The sequence below is a fragment of the Nerophis ophidion genome, unplaced genomic scaffold (genome assembly GCF_033978795.1).
Source record: "Nerophis ophidion isolate RoL-2023_Sa unplaced genomic scaffold, RoL_Noph_v1.0 HiC_scaffold_378, whole genome shotgun sequence".
NCBI classification, from domain to species: domain Eukaryota; kingdom Metazoa; phylum Chordata; class Actinopteri; order Syngnathiformes; family Syngnathidae; genus Nerophis; species Nerophis ophidion.
Genome location: NW_026907296.1, coordinates 10,957 through 28,333, shown reverse-complemented (window position 1 = coordinate 28,333; position 17,377 = coordinate 10,957). Strand labels below are relative to the sequence as shown.

Genomic DNA, 17,377 nt, shown 5'->3' with positions numbered 1-17,377 from the left:
ACTGAGGTAGCATCTCGAACTGTTACCGGGAGGACATTCCAGAGTACTGGAGCCCAAATGGAAAACGTTCTATAGCCCGCAGACTTTTTTTGGGCTCTGGGAATCACTAATAAGCCGGAGTCCTTTGAACGCAGATTTCTTGCTGGGACATATGGTACAATACAATCGGCAAGATAGGCTGGAGCTAGACCGTGTAGTATTTTATATGTAAGTAGTAAAACCTAAAAGTCACATCTTAAGTGCACAGGAAGCCAGTGCAGGTGAGCCAGTATAGGCGTAATATGATCAAACTTTCTTGTTCTTGTCAAAAGTCGAGCAGCTGCATTTTGTACTAACTGTAGTCTTTTAATACTAGACATGGGGAGACCCGAAAATAATACGTTACAGTAATTGAGACGAGACGTAACAAACGCATGGATAATGATCTTTGCGTCACTAGTGGACAGAATGGAGCGAATTTTAGCAATATTACGGAGATGAAAGAAGGCCGTTTTAGTAACATTCTTAATGTGTGACTCAAACGAGGGAGTTGGGTCGAAGATAATACCAAGATTCTTTACCGAGTCGCCTTGTTTAATTGTTTGGTTGTCAAATTTTAGTTGTATTATTAAATAGAGGTCGGTGTCTAGCAGGACCGATAATCAGCATTTCCGTTTTTTTGGCGTTAAATTGCAAAAAGATAGCGGACATTTATTGTTTAATTTCATTAAGACACGCCTCCAGCTGACTACAATCCGGTGTGTTGGTCAGCTTTAGGGGCATGTAGAGTTGGGTGTCATCAGCATAACAGTGAAAGCTAACAGCGTATTTGTGTATGATGTCACCTAGCGGCAGCATGTAAATGCTAAAGAGTGCAGGGCCAAGGACCGAACCCTGGGGAACTCCACACATTACGTTGACATAGTCCGAGGTCACGTCGTTATGGGAGACGCACTGCATCCTGTCAGTAAGATAGGAGTTAAACCAAGACAGGGCTAAGTCTGACATACCAATTCGTGTTTTGATATGCTCTAATAAAATATAATGATCGATGGTATCGAAAGCAGCGCTGAGATCGAGGAGCAGCAACATAGATGACGCATCAGAATCCATCGTTAGCAATAGATCATTAGTCATTTTTGCGAGGGCTGTCTCCGTAGAGTGATTTGTCCTAAAACTGGATTGAAAGGTTTCACATAGATTGTTAGACGTTAAGTGTTCATTTAGCTGCCCTGCAACGATTTTTTTGAGGATTTTCGAAATAAAGGTCAGGAGGTCATGGGGTCAGGATCGAGGTTAGGTCTTTTAAGGAGAGGATGAATAACCACTTTTTTTAATGCTACGGGAACAGTGCCAGAAGAAAGTGATAAGTTTATAATATACAGCATTGATGGACCTAATAATAAAAAGAACTCCTTGATAAGTTTCCAAGGAAATGGGCCAAGTAAACATGTTGTTTGTTTTATTCCATTTACACGTTTTAACAATTCTTCTGTTATTTCATCAAAGCGAGAGAAACTATTTTGGAAGGCAGTATCCGTCGTATATACAGTCGTATCTGTGTTAATAGAACCCAGTTGTAGCTGGGACGCATTGTCTTTAATCTCCTTTCTAATGAGTTCAATTTTCTTATTAAAGAATTTCATAAAGTCATCTGCTGAGTGGGTGGAGCTACTGCAAGGAGTCCCTTGTTGGGTTAGCGATGCTACCGTACTAAACAAAAATTTAGGATCGATTTTATTAAGGCGGATGAGATTTGAATGATAGGCAAAAGTCCAAAAAAAGGGCAATTTAAATGTTTTAAGGTTGCTACTCACTATCATGAGTTTGTTTTTAACAGAGATCTCACGATATTGCCACATTAGGGGTGTAACAATAGATCCAGCATGCATCTGTCTTTACCTTTCACACAGAAATGTTGATATGTAAAAGAGCAACTGGGCTTTTTTCCATATCAACATGGCATCCTGCAATCATGTAATTTGATGCACGGCGATGTCAGCGTTCGCATCTGATATGACGCCCAATTGTATGACAGCGACTAGCCGTCCATAGCTATCAACAAAACAGAGCGGAAAAAGTGATTGTCAGGTGTTGAAAGTCACACTTCGTTCGTGGTGTGAATGCTCTGATACACAGGCAACATCCCGCCTATGTCATGGCCCAGTTTGAGCCACACATGCCCCCCTTTCTGTCTTTGCTGTTGAACTTTGCACACATCCCTGTTTTTCCTCTCCATTCCATTGTTGTGTCATACACACACACACACACTGCAGGAAATGTTTCTTTCAGTTCATGCAGTGACTCTCACCATGTGTTTGACAACTTCCTCCTCCCCCCAAAAAGACTATCGCCCATATCTTCTTTCACCTCTTCTTTATCTTAGATTTTTCACCCTTCCCTCCTTAACCACCGTAGGTCGGAGCAGGGTCCCCTAGTTGTCACCAGTCAGTGTTGCTGAGGAGGTGTCAGAGGATTGATGCTAAGCATTCTTCTAGCTCGTTGCACTTGACATGGCGTTATCAGTGGAAACTGAGCAAGGGGAATAATAGGCAGAGCGAGGGTGATTGCAGGCAGCAGGGGATTGTTTGTATGTACAAGGGGAGTGTGATATGTATGTAAGGTAATAGGATAGGGGTGTGCCCACCATTGGTGCTCAAGCACGTTCTCCATTCTGGGGTCTGTGTTTGTCTAGTGGACTTTGTCCCCCCCTCTCTGTTGTTGTCTGACAAACCGTGGTTTTGTAGAGACTCACTGGATACATGAGGAAGAGGCGTGCCTGGGTATACAGTTGGGAGTGAAAGGGGGGACTGATAAAAGTTCCATGTGAATTTGTGTTCACATGGCTTCCTCTCTTTTTTCTCCGCTCACCATCTTAACTATGCATGATAACTTTTGCTTAGGTCATTGTTCTCATTGTTCTTTGCCAGGCACAGTTATCTGCAAGTTCTGTAATCGTATTTAGGTTTCGTAGGCTAAAGGAGGTTTTGGTGCGCTCATCATGTTTATTCACTGGCGCTAATATAAAGGCAAACAATGGTGTTATCTTCTTTACTAAGAAGTACATGTTCTGAGCGCTCACCCTCCCCAGCATGTGGTGTTCAGTTGATTTAGTGTAAAGAGGATTATTATTATCATGACTGACTCAACCCCGCTAAATATATTAGCTATAATATTGTGTTCAGGTAAAAGTGGTGTTGTGCTGTCTTGATGTGTGTATGTGTGTGTGTGCTTACTTGGCTGATGTTTGTGCTACAATTGTAATAAATGTAACAGTGTGGTGTTGCTGTCTTCTCTCCTAGGTGACATCACACAGAAAGGGTTTGAGAAGAAAAGAGCCAAGCTGCTGGCTTCTTACATCCCCCATTTGCCCAGTAAGAGCAATGTTTGTTTTAATTCTAATCACACTTCACTATTGTTAAACACTTCTAAAGGAGGCTTAAAAGTCATAAGTTATATTGCAATTTCCAAATGTAATGTGTTGTCTAGCTCTGTTTTGGAAACCCAAGTACTGTAACATCACTTGGTGAATGTCTTTGTCCAACTTTTTCACTGACATATCTGACACTTTGGGACACTCTAGTGGTCACTAGTAAAATTGCACATACAACATCTTTACTATTTTCTGATCTTCTCCCAGTAGAAAAACAACACTGTCTAAAAAATATCTGATGTAAAATACCCCAAGAATCCTGTTTTTTGTAGTCACCAAACACCGCATTTCATGTGTACATTCATCTCTAGCTCTAGCTATACCTTTTTGGCATCCGTAGTTTATATCTCGGTTGTCTTGGAAACCCAGGCTCTCACCTAAAGCAAAACTACCCTAGTTCCATACTCATTTAACAATTTGAATAGAATTTTCAGAGGGTATGTAGCAGTGCTAAATTTTGAGACTTTCTTGGTGCAACATGTAATTATTTCTCTGTGCTGTTATTAAATCATTATTCAAAGCATTATGTTCTGTTTGTTTTTTTGTAACATTTATTTTACTATGTTGATAAGTCACAACTTTACTTTCCAGATGTGGATGTGACTTTGCCAGATGTGCAGCTTTCCCCGGGCCACAGTGGCGACCCCACTCCAAGTCCAGAGGCCCCGGGACCCTCAACATCTTCAGCCTCCAGACACCACCGTGCACACCGCAGTGGAGGGGCCAGAGATGAGCGCTACAGATCAGGTACATACACTTTGTACATGAAGAACCCAACCAACCATAAATAATAAATCATAAGCTTATTAGCATTTTCTTACACTCACATGTCTCGTTCTCTATATTTATTTGTGTAGACATTCACACAGAAGCTGTGCAGGCAGCACTGGCCAAACACAAAGAGGAAAAGATGGCACTGCCCATGCCAACCAAGAGACGCTCAGCCTTTGTTCAGTCTCCAAGTGACGCTTGCACACCTCCAGGTAAAAATTTTTTCTAAAAGTGTGGAATATCTCTTACTTAAGTCTTCATTTGACTATTGATCAAGGAGACCCACTTTAAGTTATTTTTTCGTTCTTTCCACCAGACACATCTTCTGCATCAGAGGATGAGGGCTCATTGCGCAGAAAGGCCGCCCTGAGTGCGGCTCTTGCTCAGGGCCTGCAGAGCCCTGATTACTGGATCAATCGTTCCGTCCAAAGTTCCTCCACATCCTCATCGGCGTCCTCCACCCTCTCCCATGGAGAGCCCAAAAGCCAGCCTCAGCCCCAGCCTGCTGCTTCCTTATTGGCTGACGTACTAGCCCACACCCGCATAGGTACATCCAACAAACAGCACAGATTACCTCATTCATTGAATTTACAGTCGTCCCTCCCCACATTGAGTGTCAATTATAGCGGCTTCAACACATTGCAGATTGTTATTAAGTACTTTGTTTATTTTTTTAAGTATATTCTATATTTTTTGGTCCGAAATTAAACACTTCTAAGCATTAAAATTGGCAAATACCCACAGCATCTACAAAACTCAAAACCAGTGAAGTTGGCACGTTGCGTAAATCGTAAATAAAACAGAATACAAAGATTTGCAAATCTCTTTTAACCTGTATTCAATTGAATACACTGCAAAGACAAGATATGTAATGTTCAAACTGGTAAACTGTTATTTTTTGCAAATATTAGCTCATTTGGAAAAGTTGATGCCTGCAACATGTTTCAAAAAAGCTTGCAGAAGTGGCAAAAAGGACAGAAAATGGTGAGGAATGCTCATCAAACACTTATTTGGAACAACCCACAGATGAACAGGCTAGTTGGGAACAGGTGGGTGCCATTATTGGGTATAAAAGCAGCTTCCATGAAATGCTCAGTCATTCACAAACAAGGATGAGGCGAGGGTCACCACTTTGTGAACAAATGCGTGCGCAAAATTGTCGAACAGTTTAAGAACAACATTTTCTCAACAAGCTATTGCAAGGAATTTAGGGGTATCACCATCTACGGTACGTCATATTATCAAAAGGTTCAGATAATCTGGAGAAATCACTGCATGTAAGCACAACGCGGAGAACCAACATTGAATGCCCATGACCTTTGATCCCTCAGGCGGTACTGCATCAAAAAGTGTTCTGCGGTCTGACGAGTCCACATTTCAAATAGTTTTTAGGAACTGTTGACGTTGTGTCCTCCGGACCAAAGAAGAAAACAACCATCCGGACTTTTATAGGCGCAAAGTTCAAAAGCCCGCATCTGTGATAGTATGGGGGTGTATTTTTTACCCAAGGTATGGGTAACTTACACATCTGAGAAGGCACCATTAATGCTGAAACGTACATACAGGTTTTGGAGCAAGCTCATCTAAAATGGACTGATGCAAAGTGAAAAAGTATTCTGTGGTCTGACAATACCACATTTCAAATTGTTTTTGGATACTGTGGACGTTGTGTCCTCCGGACCAAAGAAGAAAAGAACCATCCGGACTGTTGTAGGCGCAAAGTTCAAAAGCCAGCATTTGTGATGGTATGGGGGTGTATTAGTACTCAAGACATGGGTAACTTATACATCTGGGAAGGCACCATTTAATACTGAAAGGTACATATGTTGCCATCCAAGCAGCGTCTTTTTCTATTTCAGCAAGACAATGCGAAGCCACATTCTGCATGTGTTACAGCAGTTTGGCTTCATAGTAAAAGAGTGCGGGTACTAGACTGGCCTGCCTGTAGTCCAGACCTGTCTCCCATTGAAAATGTGTGGCGCATTATCAAGTGTAAAATACGACAACCGGGACTGTTGAACAACTCAAGCCGTACCTAAGGCAAGATAGGGAAACAATTCTACCTGAAAAGTTTCAAAAATTGTTCTCCTCAGTTCCCAAACGTTCACTGAGTGTTGTTGAAAGGAAAGATGATATAACAAAGTGGTAAAAGTATTATTCAGTATTATAGCCACCGATTGGCTCAGCCTGAGGCAGCATTCTATGTTGAATTAATACAAAAGGTTACTAAAGGGTGTTATTCGTTGTCGAGAGAACTTTCATAATGTTAGAAAACTTATTTAGAAGATAACACATTTTTTTATGTTCTAGATATGAAGATGTTTGATTTGCAATTAATAAATCCCACATTGCGGAAATTAATTAATTGCAGTCATGTCTGAAACCAATTAACAGAGATAAACAAAACATGATTGTATGCTCAGTTTATGGTTCAGCCATAAACATTCTGTCTGTTTATCTCCCATTAGAAAACAGTGTCCCTCCAGATGTCACAGCCTCTACTCCTCAAGACAGAAGTTCGAAGGTGGACCTTCCTCCTGCTGTTAGGGGCATGAGTCGTGGGCAGAGCCGCTGTAGCATACTTGATACTGCTGACGGTATGCACACACACATACACACACTCGTACACGGTGTTAGGTAGGTGGTTTAAGATCATTGTCTGTACAGAAACAAATAATCACCTCTAATTCAAAATATAGAAACACATTAAACTTGATTATTAGTCATTTATTTGCTATTCATTGCAGTTGAATTACAAATTTCTCTTCTGCATTCAGCGTTTTTTCAACAATATTGTGGTGATGACACTATTGGTGTGTGTTTTAATCATTCAAGCGTCTGTAAACTTTACCAACAACCTCATGTTGCTATAATTTGAATGCTGCTAATCACCGATATTTTGTGTTCTTTCTTCTGGGTCCATTAATCCGTTCGTGTCTTGCCTTTCATTTAAAAAAGGAAAGAGAAAAGGTAATTTAAATCGAAACCTGAGATGGGGAGGGTATGCTGAAGAGGCCTGTGTCGGCTTGCTTTCCAGCCTGTCCGTCTATGTGTGTGTTTCGTTGACTAAGACTTAGCGACTTAGAGAACTTTCCATGTTCAGCTTGCCTTCAGCTCTTCCAACTTGTGTCTTTCCAAGTAGCAAATTCTCCTTTCAAATCTTTCCTGCTCCAGATTTTGATCTTGAATGTTAGCTTGTTTTCAAGAACCTGTGTAACTTTGGATATTTGTGTTAGATTTGTATGCATAAAGGAGTTTTGTTTTTGTTACATTAGTAAATGTCCTTTGTATTTGTCCAGGTGTGCCTGTTAACAGCAGAGTGTCCACTAAAATTCAGCAGCTGCTAAACACATTGAAGCGGCCTAAAAGACCACCACTCAGTGAATTCTTCCTTGATGACTCTGAAGAAATAGTAGAAAGTGAGCAAAAATTCATTATGACAGATGACATCTATAACTAGTAATCTTAACCTTGGTTTCCTCCAGTTCCCCAGCCAGACCCCAACACCCCAAAGCCCGAGGGGCGTCAAATCATCCCGGTAAAGGGGGACCCCCTTGGTGTTGTTAGTAACTGGCCGCCTGCCTTGCAAGCAGCCCTGGCCCGCTGGGGTGCCACCCAAGCCAAAAGTCCTGCCCTTACAGCTCTGGATATCACAGGCAAACCCCTCTACACTGTCACATATGGTGAGTAATGATTTACCCTCTCAATCTTTTTTACTACTCCTGTGCAAAAAATTAAACCCTCGATTGAAATTTTCTTGTTACAGGCAAACTGTGGAGTCGCAGTCTAAAACTGGCCTACACTCTACTCAATAAACTGGGCACAAAGACAGAACCTGTTCTACAACCTGGAGATCGAGTAAGAGCATGTTAATCTTTTCAAAGTGTGCACATTCGATGCACACCATCTTGAAATTAATAATCTCTTGTATCTTAGGTGGCGTTGGTTTACCCTAACAGTGATCCCGGAATGTTCTGGGTAGCGTTCTATGGATGTTTGCTGGCTGAGGTTATTCCAGTGCCTATTGAGGTACCGCTGTCCAAACAGGTAAGGACATGAATCACATTAAGCAATTTATCTTTGGTATTTCAGTTATACATCAATATCGTTTACTAGAAAACCATTAGATCAATGTATGACTTGTACTTTCAAACACTCGTCCTTTGTTTATCTCTGTTAACTGGTTCCAAATATCAATCAATCAACGTTTACTTATATAGCCCTAAATCACGAGTGTCTCAAAGGGCTGCACAAGCCACAACGACATCCTCGGCTCAGATCCGACATCATGGCAAGAAAAAACTCAACCCAATGGGATGACAATGAGGATTTTTTTCTTTCCTCTTTTCCTTCTCTCTCTCTTTTCCCTCTCTCTCTCTTTTCCCTCTCTCTCTTCTCTGGACCACAATGTGGAGTACAAATATGACTGACGATAAATTAATTTCCGTGAAGAAGGAATCATTAATTAAATATCAAATATTTTAATATCTAGAACATAGAAAAAGTGTTTACGGCCTTCTAAATGCATTTTCAACCTTATGAGAGCCTTGTAGACATGAAAAAACACATTTTCATCACTTTCACACTCATTTAATCCAATACATTAGGATGAGCCAGGTAGCGGCCAAAATACTAAACAAAGCACTCTGATTGGTTTGGTCTCATCTAGTGGCCAATACAAGTATTTTATTGACATTGGTAGCTTATATTGCCATTTAATGCTTAAAAAGGCATAAATGAAAAAATACTTTAAAAAATCTGCAAAGTGGTGAAGTGGCAATATTTGAAGCACGATTTGGCGAGGGACGACTGTAATTTTATTTTGAGAAAAGCAATTAATATGTGCTCCCATTCACCAATAGCTACGACTATGTACAGGGTATATTTTATAGACTTTTTTTGAGCATAAATATGATTTGTAATTGAACTCATCAATTCCAGCATATCATACATTTCTTTACCTCTCCCTGTAGGATGCAGGCAGCCAGCAGATCGGCTTCCTATTAGGAAGCTGCGGTGTCGGCCTCGCACTGACCAGTGAGGTCTGTCTTAAAGGTCTGCCCAAGACACCAAATGGAGAGATTATCCAGTTCAAAGGTCAGCCGGCCTTAATACTGTTGGTTCAGCAGTGGTCATAAGTTTCTAAGTGGGCCCATTGCAGTAAATTATAGTGTAATGTTTGGGGTCTTTGTGTGATTGGCTGGTCTGGTTTTCTCTGATTTTGCAAACTAAACTTTATTTTAGTGTGGTATAATTTGTTTCGCAAGGTAACTTTTTAAATGTGTCAGCTAAAATACTTCCATTGTCATCAGGATGGCCACGAATGAAATGGGTGGTGACAGACACCAAGTACCTGACTAAACCCTCCAAAGACTGGCAGCCTCATATTCCCACAGCTAACACAGACACCGCCTACATTGAGGTAGTTTTCCTTCTGAAATGTGTTCCGTCACTTATTGTTAAATATACTGTCGATCTCTTCAACCTGGTTCATATCTCAACATATTTTTTGTGTTTTTCTGTCTATTGAAGTACAAAGCGAGTAAGGAGGGAACAGTGATGGGAGTCGCTGTTTCCAAGATCTCCATGCTGACTCACTGTCAAGCCCTGACTCAGGCCTGTAATTACTGTGAAGGTCAGTGCTTCACATCCTTTTTCATCCTTGTTTATCTCTCTCTAGTCTCCTAATGTTTTCTTGCTTTTCATGCCAGGGGAGACTTTGGTTAATGTGCTGGACTGTAAAAAGGATATGGGTTTGTGGCATGGTGTTTTAACGGTGAGATTAGTGCCACCAACTCTAGAGTTAAAAGACTAATTAACAGCCAACTGTGTTGTTGACGATATTTATTTGTTCCCCACAGAGTGTCATGAACAGAATCCACACCATCACCGTACCATATGCTGTCATGAAAGCCTGTCCGATATCCTGGGTGCAGAGAGTCCACATTCACAAAGGTTTAAGTTAACCTAAGTTGTTTTCAATATTGCTTTTGAAATAATGGATGTAAAATGTGGCATGCTCTAATCTGTACTCTTGTCATACAGCTCGTGTGGCCTTGGTGAAGTGCCGAGACCTTCACTGGGCAATGATGGCCCACAAAGAGCAGAGAGACACCAACCTGTCCTCCATACGAATGCTTATAGTCGCTGACGGAGCTAACCCATGTAATTCTCTTCCTGTTTTTAAATGGCCTACTATATAATGTGGAAATGTTTATTTGGCTTGTTTTGTGTTGTTCATTACACGTTCCATCTTTTTGTGTTATTAGGGTCTGTGTCGTCATGTGATGCCTTCCTGAATGTGTTCCAGTCTCATGGTCTAAAGCCTGAAGTAATCTGTCCTTGTGCCACCTCTCCCGAGGCCTTGACAGTGGCCATACGCAGGTACAGTACGTCCAGTCACACCAGTAGACAATTTCAAAGCTTAGTTTTTGGTTATTAATAAAAACATTTCAGCTTCTTTTCATTATGCACTCTGGTAAACTTTTCCCATTTTCACAGTTTTTTTTTTGGTTTAATTTTATTTTCACAATGTGCCCAAATGGCCCCTTTGCCACAATGCTTTTAGAGCTCTTGCTCAGGCTCTTTATTTGACCTATCACAACTTTATTGAGCTTTGGTGCCTTCCTGTCACGAGTGGACAATGGTAATTAAAGAAAGAAAAGGGGGTTTTATTATAGCAAGACCTAACCAATGCGTTATAACAGTCAGTTGCGTATAATCTTTTGGGAGTCACGCAACTGTCTGACAGACTGAAGTCGGAACTGAAACAGGCAAAATGTAACAAAATGTGTACCTAGATAGCAGCGAAGGGTGCAAAGCTATTCGAGGGCAAAAATGCATGCATGTTGGCTTGTCTGTTGGTCACTTTCTTGGAGAGGAGGGCACTGATGTGATAATGCATTTTCTCCAAATATTTTCATGATCTATCAGTGAAATCCCAAATGTTGACTTGTTGGATTGGTGACCCCTGATTTAGTGTGTCATAAAAGGGATGTTTTTTTTCAGTTGACCACCTCATGTAAATCATGACTACAGTTGCAGGAAGTAGACAAAGGAACAAAGACACATACTTCTGTTTTCACAACTAACTGCCATGATTCAGTGGACTGGTTACAGACCACAGCACAATGTGACCTTTTGGCTGCCTTCCTGTCTGGTACAACCCACGCTATCGCTTACTTTGCCCCTCTCTGCAGGCCTGGTGCACGGGGAGCTCCTCTACCAGCCAGGGCCATTCTGTCCATGGGCGGGCTGAGCCATGGCGTGATCAGAGTTAACACAGAGGACAAAAATTCAGCCTTAACTGTTCAAGACGTGGGCCATATCATGCCTGGAGGTTAGCCACAGAAGCTGCTACACATTATATACAGTAACCACTGCCGGCATCATAATACAATATCAAAGTGTTTGACCTTGATGTGTTTTTCAGCTCTGATGTGCATCGTGAAACCAGACGGGTCTCCGCAGCTGTGCAAAACTGATGAGATAGGAGAGATTGTGATCAGCTCCCGAGCGGGAGGCACCATGTACTACGGTCTTCCTGGTGTCACCAAAAATACATTTGAGGTCTGTCAAAACCCCCAACTTTAAATGACTTCTACTGAAAAAAAATTTCTCCAACAATTAACAGTAAATATAGATCAGCATCAACTCACTTATTTCAGGGCTTATAAACTTTTAATTGATGGCAGTAAATGCATCTTGACACACGGTTAATTGGGAGACCGGTCATTACACCTATAAAAATGAAAATGAAAAAGATTGTGGATTTGCCTGTCCTTTGCATCCTTAAAGGCCTACTGAAATGAGATTTTCTTATTCAAACGGGGATTGCAGGTCCATTCTGTGTGTCATACTTGATCATTTTGCGATATTGCCATATTTCTGCTGAAAGGATTTAGTAGAGAACATCGACGATAAAGTTCGCAACTTTAGGTCTGTAATAAAAAAGCCTTGCCTTTACCGGAAGTAGCAGACTACGTGCACCTCACGTCACTGGTTGTAGGGCTCCTCACATCCTCACATTGTTTACAATCATAGCCAGCAGCAGCTAGAGCTATTCGGGCCGAGAAAGCGACAATTTCCCCATTAATTTGAGCGAGGATGAAAAATTTGTGAATAAGGAAGTTTAGAGTGAAGGCCTAGGAAAAAAATTTTTTAAAAAACAAGGCAAGGGCAGTGAGAGCGATTCAGATGTTTTTAGACACATTTACTAGGATAATTCTGTGAAATCCCTTATCTGCCTATTGTGTTGCTAGTGTTTTAGAGAGTTAAATAGTACCTTAAAGTCTTAGGAGTGTGGCCACGGGTGTTTTGACGCCAGAGTCTCTGAGAGAAGTCACGGCAGCTGCAGGAAGATGCTGGCTCTGCTGATCTCCGGTAGTAGGCGACTTATTTCCACAATTTTCCCACCGAAAACTGCTGTTTGACATGTAGTGGAGATCCATGTTCGCTTGACCGCTCTGATCCATAGTAAAGCTTCACCTCCGGGAATTTTAAACAAGGAAACACCGTGTGTTTGTGTGGCTTATGGCTAAAAGCTTCCCATCTCCATCTTTCTACTTTGACTTCTCCGTTATTAATTGAACAAATTGCAAAAGATTCAGCAACACAGATGTCCAAAATACTGTGTAATTGCGCGATGAAAAGAGACGACTTTTAGCCGTAAGTGGTGCTGGGCTAATATGTCCCCTCCAACCAATAACGTCAAAAACACGCGTCATCATTTCAACAGGAAACTCCGCGGAAAATTTAAAATGGTAATTTAGTAAACTAAACCGGCCCTATTGGCATGTCTTGCAATGTTAAGATTTCATCATTGATATATAAACAGACTGCGTGGTCGGTAGTAGTGGGTTTCAGTAGGCCTTTAACTGTTGTTGCGTTCCACAAGTGTTTTTATTTTTTAGGTGATCCCTGTCAACCAATCTGGAGCGCCATTAGGAGAAGTTCCCTTCAGCCGTACTGGTCTGCTTGGATTTGTCGGACCAGTAAGGCACATTTATACAGAAATAAACCATGAATATGTTTACATTTAGTAGATAAATCACATGGTGCTGAGATGGGCCTTCTGTGTCTTCCGCAGGGCAGCCTAGTATTTGTTGTGGGGAAGATCGAGGGGTTGCTGATGGTGAGCAGGCGACGCCATAACGCTGACGACCTGGTGGCTACCGCTCTCGCAGTGGAACCTGTCAAAACAGTTTACAGGGGGAGGTGAACAACTGCCTGTTTTATGTTTTATTCACTGCTGTGTGCCTCTGTATTTACTTTAATATTTATTGGTGTATGTTTCGGTCGGGGATATCTGAAGTGTCTTTTTTTTTTTTTTTTTTTTTTTTGTGGTTTGTCCAGAATCGCTGTGTTCTCAGTTACAGTGTTTTATGACGAGAGGATCATAATTGTAGCAGAGCAGCGTCCTGATGCCAGTGAAGAGGACAGTTTCCAATGGATGAGTCGAGTTCTGCAGGTATGTTTGCTGAAGTTATTACACTATTTTTATGTAAACGTCTCCCTTTTATCTGGCATGCTTAAATGACAAGATGCATATTTTACTCGCAGGCCATCGACAGTATCCACCAGGTAGGCCTGTACTGCCTTGCCCTGGTTCCAGCAAACACCCTCCCAAAGACCCCACTCGGAGGCATCCATATCTGTGAAACCAAGCAGAACTTTCTGGAGGGAAACCTGCACCCCTGCAATATTCTCATGTGTCCGCACACTTGTGTTACCAACATGCCCAAACCACGGCAGAAGTTGCCTGGTGAGTTTATTAGCATTAAAGATGGATGGATAGTACTTTATTTATTCCTTCAGGAAAATAAAAAATTTAATTAAATGAAACTCGTTAATTTTTCATTGTTTTGTGGTTTGTTCTTTTGATTCAAATGACCATGCATGTGATCTGTTTAGTGGATGTTGGTCCAGCTTCTATGCTGGTGGGCAACCTCGTGGCAGGAAAACGCATCGCCCAGGCCACAGGTAGAGAACTGGGTGTAGTGGAGGACCAGGATCTGATTAGAAAGGTACTGCCGGCCATTGTACATTGCGCATCTATCTAAGAGCTATACTAAAATGCTGCTAATATTAAAGCAAAAAGACATGTCAGGGATCTTTTAATGTGTGTCTTACCCTAAAATGTGTATTATTCTGCCTTTTATTCCACTTGGGTTGACATACAGCTCTGTATGTGGCCCACGATAATGGTAAGAGTCTAGTCTGGCCCAGCTTCTGCTTCTGCTGCTTCTTCTGTCAATCAGACTTTCTCGAGGCCCAATGAGCACCTTGGCTCGGAGCCCAGAGATCACTCCTTGGCCTGGCTCTTTAGCCAGCAGGGGTCCACACTCCCCACACATACACAGATAATAGGATGTAAAGTGATAGGCTTAAAATGAACTTACATAGTGTACTCTTTATTGGCTACCTTTTTACAAAGCTAGCTGGCCAGCAGCTTAAGAGCATTGCCATACCATGACATAAAACTAGACACACACACACACACACACACACCAATTTTTTCATCTACTCCAAGTAAGCTTCTACATATTCACAAAATGCAACGCAACTAAAAGACAACCATAACTATGTAACAATGTAATATAAGATAAAACAACTAAGGAGTCGGAAGGTCTGTTTTGGTGTACACTGCTGCTCGCTGTGTCCGCTCCTGTGTGTGTGTGTGCGCGCGTATGAATATAGCATGGCTTTGCCAAGTGGTCCGAGCAGCCATGTCTGCATGACCCACACTTCCCATTTCCTGACAAGTGTGTCTGACCAGGGGTGGATGGTACCCATCTTTCCTATGATTGTTACGAATATTGTCAACACTGGTCGGTGCGTAATCTCTTCTTGTTTTGTTTCACTTAGCTTTGTAATGTTCACTTAGTACCTTTGCGTTAATATATTTTTCGTTCTTGCTTTAGCATTTCTCTAAAGTTACTTTAACCCTCTGAAAGACCTGTATATGGCTTTTAAGCAGGTGCAGATGGTCCCAGCATGATCTGGCATAACAACCCTCTCTAGACACCGCCACAGGCTTGTGTTCATCGCGTGTGTCAGAGCCAACTCACAACCAACCATTACAGAATATCTGTAGTAAATGTCCTTGTGTCTGTTAAAAAATGACACAAAATATATTTGTCACCACTGACAGGGATGACAACATTTAAATTGTATTCCTCTCCTATGTTGTTTCTTTTAAATGGACTTTCATTCTTTACAGCACCAGTTCTTATCTGAATCACTGCAGTGGAGAGCCCAGACTGACCCAGACCATGTTCTTTATGTGCTTCTGAATGCAAAGGTAGAGTAAACAAGTATTGGTACACACACACGCATCCTAGCCATCAGAAAAAGTAGTCACTAGGATAATGGATAGGTCCATTTTGGAAAATGGAAGTTGATTTTGATTCTTGTTTTTTGCTTCAGGGGGTGGCAGTGTGCACAGCCACCTGTGCTCAGCTACACAAACGAGCAGAGAAAATAACAGCCACGCTCATGGAGCGAGGAGGCCTCAACACAGGAGACAATGTGGTGCTGCTTTATCCCCCAGGTAAAGATATATAAACATCCACTAAGCCTTCATCTTCAGTTCTCAGATAGAAATAGAAGAATGGTTTTATGAGCAAGCCTTCCCTTGTGTCTGCTTCTGCTACAGGCATTGACCTCATCGCTGCCTTCTATGGTTGTCTTTATGCTGGCGTTATACCTGTGACTGTTAGACCCCCCCACCCACAAAACCTGGCTGCCACTCTCCCCACTGTCCGTATGATTATTGATGTGAGTATGCACAAACACACTCCCTAAACATACAGTGAAAGCCCAAACGTGGCCACATTATGATAAATGGGTTGTACTTGTATAGCGCTTTTCTACCTTCAAGGTACTCAAAGCGCTTTGACACTACTTCCACATTTACCCATTCACACACACATTCACACACTGATGGAGGGAGCTGCCATGCAAGGCGCCAACCAGCACCCATCAGGAGCAAGGGTGAAGTGTCTTGCTCAGGACACAACGGACGTGACGAGGTTGGTACTAGGTGGGATTTGAACCAGGGACCCTCTGGTTGCGCACGGCCACTCGCGCACTGCGCCACGCCGTCCCCATTATGTTGATGTATTTGGAGAAAAGGTATTCTTCAGTTGGCAATGACAAATGCCATTAAGTGTAAGATGTTATGATAACCCATATGCTCATCTCGGGCCCAAAACGGGCATTAAATGTGTTCCTTATGTGATATTATCCTTCAGTTTGAAGGTTTGCAGTATGAGTTTTTGCTAGGGTGTTACTATTGTTAAAATTGCATTGTATTTTCAATTTTAATGTTGTTAAGAAGGATCCAAACATAAAGTTTACACACTCTTTCGGGCCCATTTACTCCAATTACGACTGCTGTTGTTTAACAGACGCTTAATTCTGGTATATTACTCTCTTTTTTTTCCATTAAAACCAAATGAATGTCATTCTTGACGATGACAAGAATAAAAAAAACAACACTCATATCAAACAGCACGCACGCACACACGCACACGCACACGCACGCACACACACACACACGTGTATATATGTGTATGTATATATGTATGTGTATACTGTATATGTATATAATATATCAATCAATCACTTTACTTATATAGCCTTAAATCACTAGTGTCTCAAAGGGCTGCACAAACCACAACACAAACCACTACGACATCCTCGGTAGGCCCACATAAGGGCAAGGAAAACTCACACCCAGTGGGACGTCGGTGACAATGATGACTATGAGAACCTTGGAGAGGAGGAAACCAATGGATGTCGAGCGGGTCTAACATGTTACTGTGAAAGTTCAATCCATAACCGATCCAACACAGTCGCGAGAGTCCAGTCCAAAGCGGATCCAACACAGCAGCGAGAGTCCCGTTCACAGCGGAGCCAGCAGGAAAACATCCCAAGCGGAGGCGGATCAGCAGCGCAGAGATGTCCCCAGCCGATACACAGGCAAGCAGTACATGGCCACCGGATCGGACCGGACCCCCTCCACAAGGGAGAGTGGGACATAGGAGAAAAAGAAAAGAAACGGCAGATCAACTGGTCTAAAAAGGGAGTCTATTTAAAGGCTAGAGTATACAAATGAGTTTTAAGGTGAGACTTAAATGCTTCTACTGAGGTGGCATCTCAAACTTTTACCGGGAGGGCATTCCAGAGTAC

At 42.0% G+C, this 17,377-nt stretch overlaps 1 protein-coding gene across 1 annotated transcript; it reads left to right on the top strand.

Annotated features, from left to right (window-relative positions):
* Nucleotides 1-3,223: 3,223 nt before the first annotated feature.
* On the top strand, nt 3,224-17,062 carry LOC133548066 (disco-interacting protein 2 homolog B-A-like). The gene is made up of 26 exons (XM_061893480.1): nt 3,224-3,353; nt 4,004-4,159; nt 4,270-4,395; nt 4,500-4,730; nt 6,652-6,780; nt 7,483-7,602; nt 7,669-7,866; nt 7,950-8,041; nt 8,120-8,230; nt 9,157-9,280; nt 9,496-9,605; nt 9,716-9,818; nt 9,895-9,959; nt 10,045-10,138; nt 10,229-10,348; nt 10,453-10,567; nt 11,383-11,522; nt 11,616-11,752; nt 13,096-13,176; nt 13,272-13,399; nt 13,538-13,652; nt 13,745-13,946; nt 14,096-14,208; nt 15,405-15,485; nt 15,611-15,734; nt 15,840-17,062. Exons 3-26 carry the CDS (start codon nt 4,323-4,325, stop codon nt 15,986-15,988), a joined length of 2,955 nt encoding a protein of 984 aa, XP_061749464.1. The 5' UTR covers nt 3,224-3,353; nt 4,004-4,159; nt 4,270-4,322; the 3' UTR covers nt 15,989-17,062.
* The last annotated feature ends 315 nt before the right edge of the window (nt 17,063-17,377 follow it).

Bases quoted from the DNA above. Each gene is read 5' to 3' on its own strand.
- LOC133548066 (XM_061893480.1), top strand. From the start codon at position 4,323: ATGGCACTGCCCATGCCAACCAAGAGACGCTCAGCCTTTGTTCAGTCT. The intron at 4,396-4,499 runs GTAAAAATTTTT...TCTTTCCACCAG, and splicing joins TGACGCTTGCACACCTCCAG to ACACATCTTCTGCATCAGAG. The intron at 6,781-7,482 runs GTATGCACACAC...GTATTTGTCCAG, and splicing joins CATACTTGATACTGCTGACG to GTGTGCCTGTTAACAGCAGA.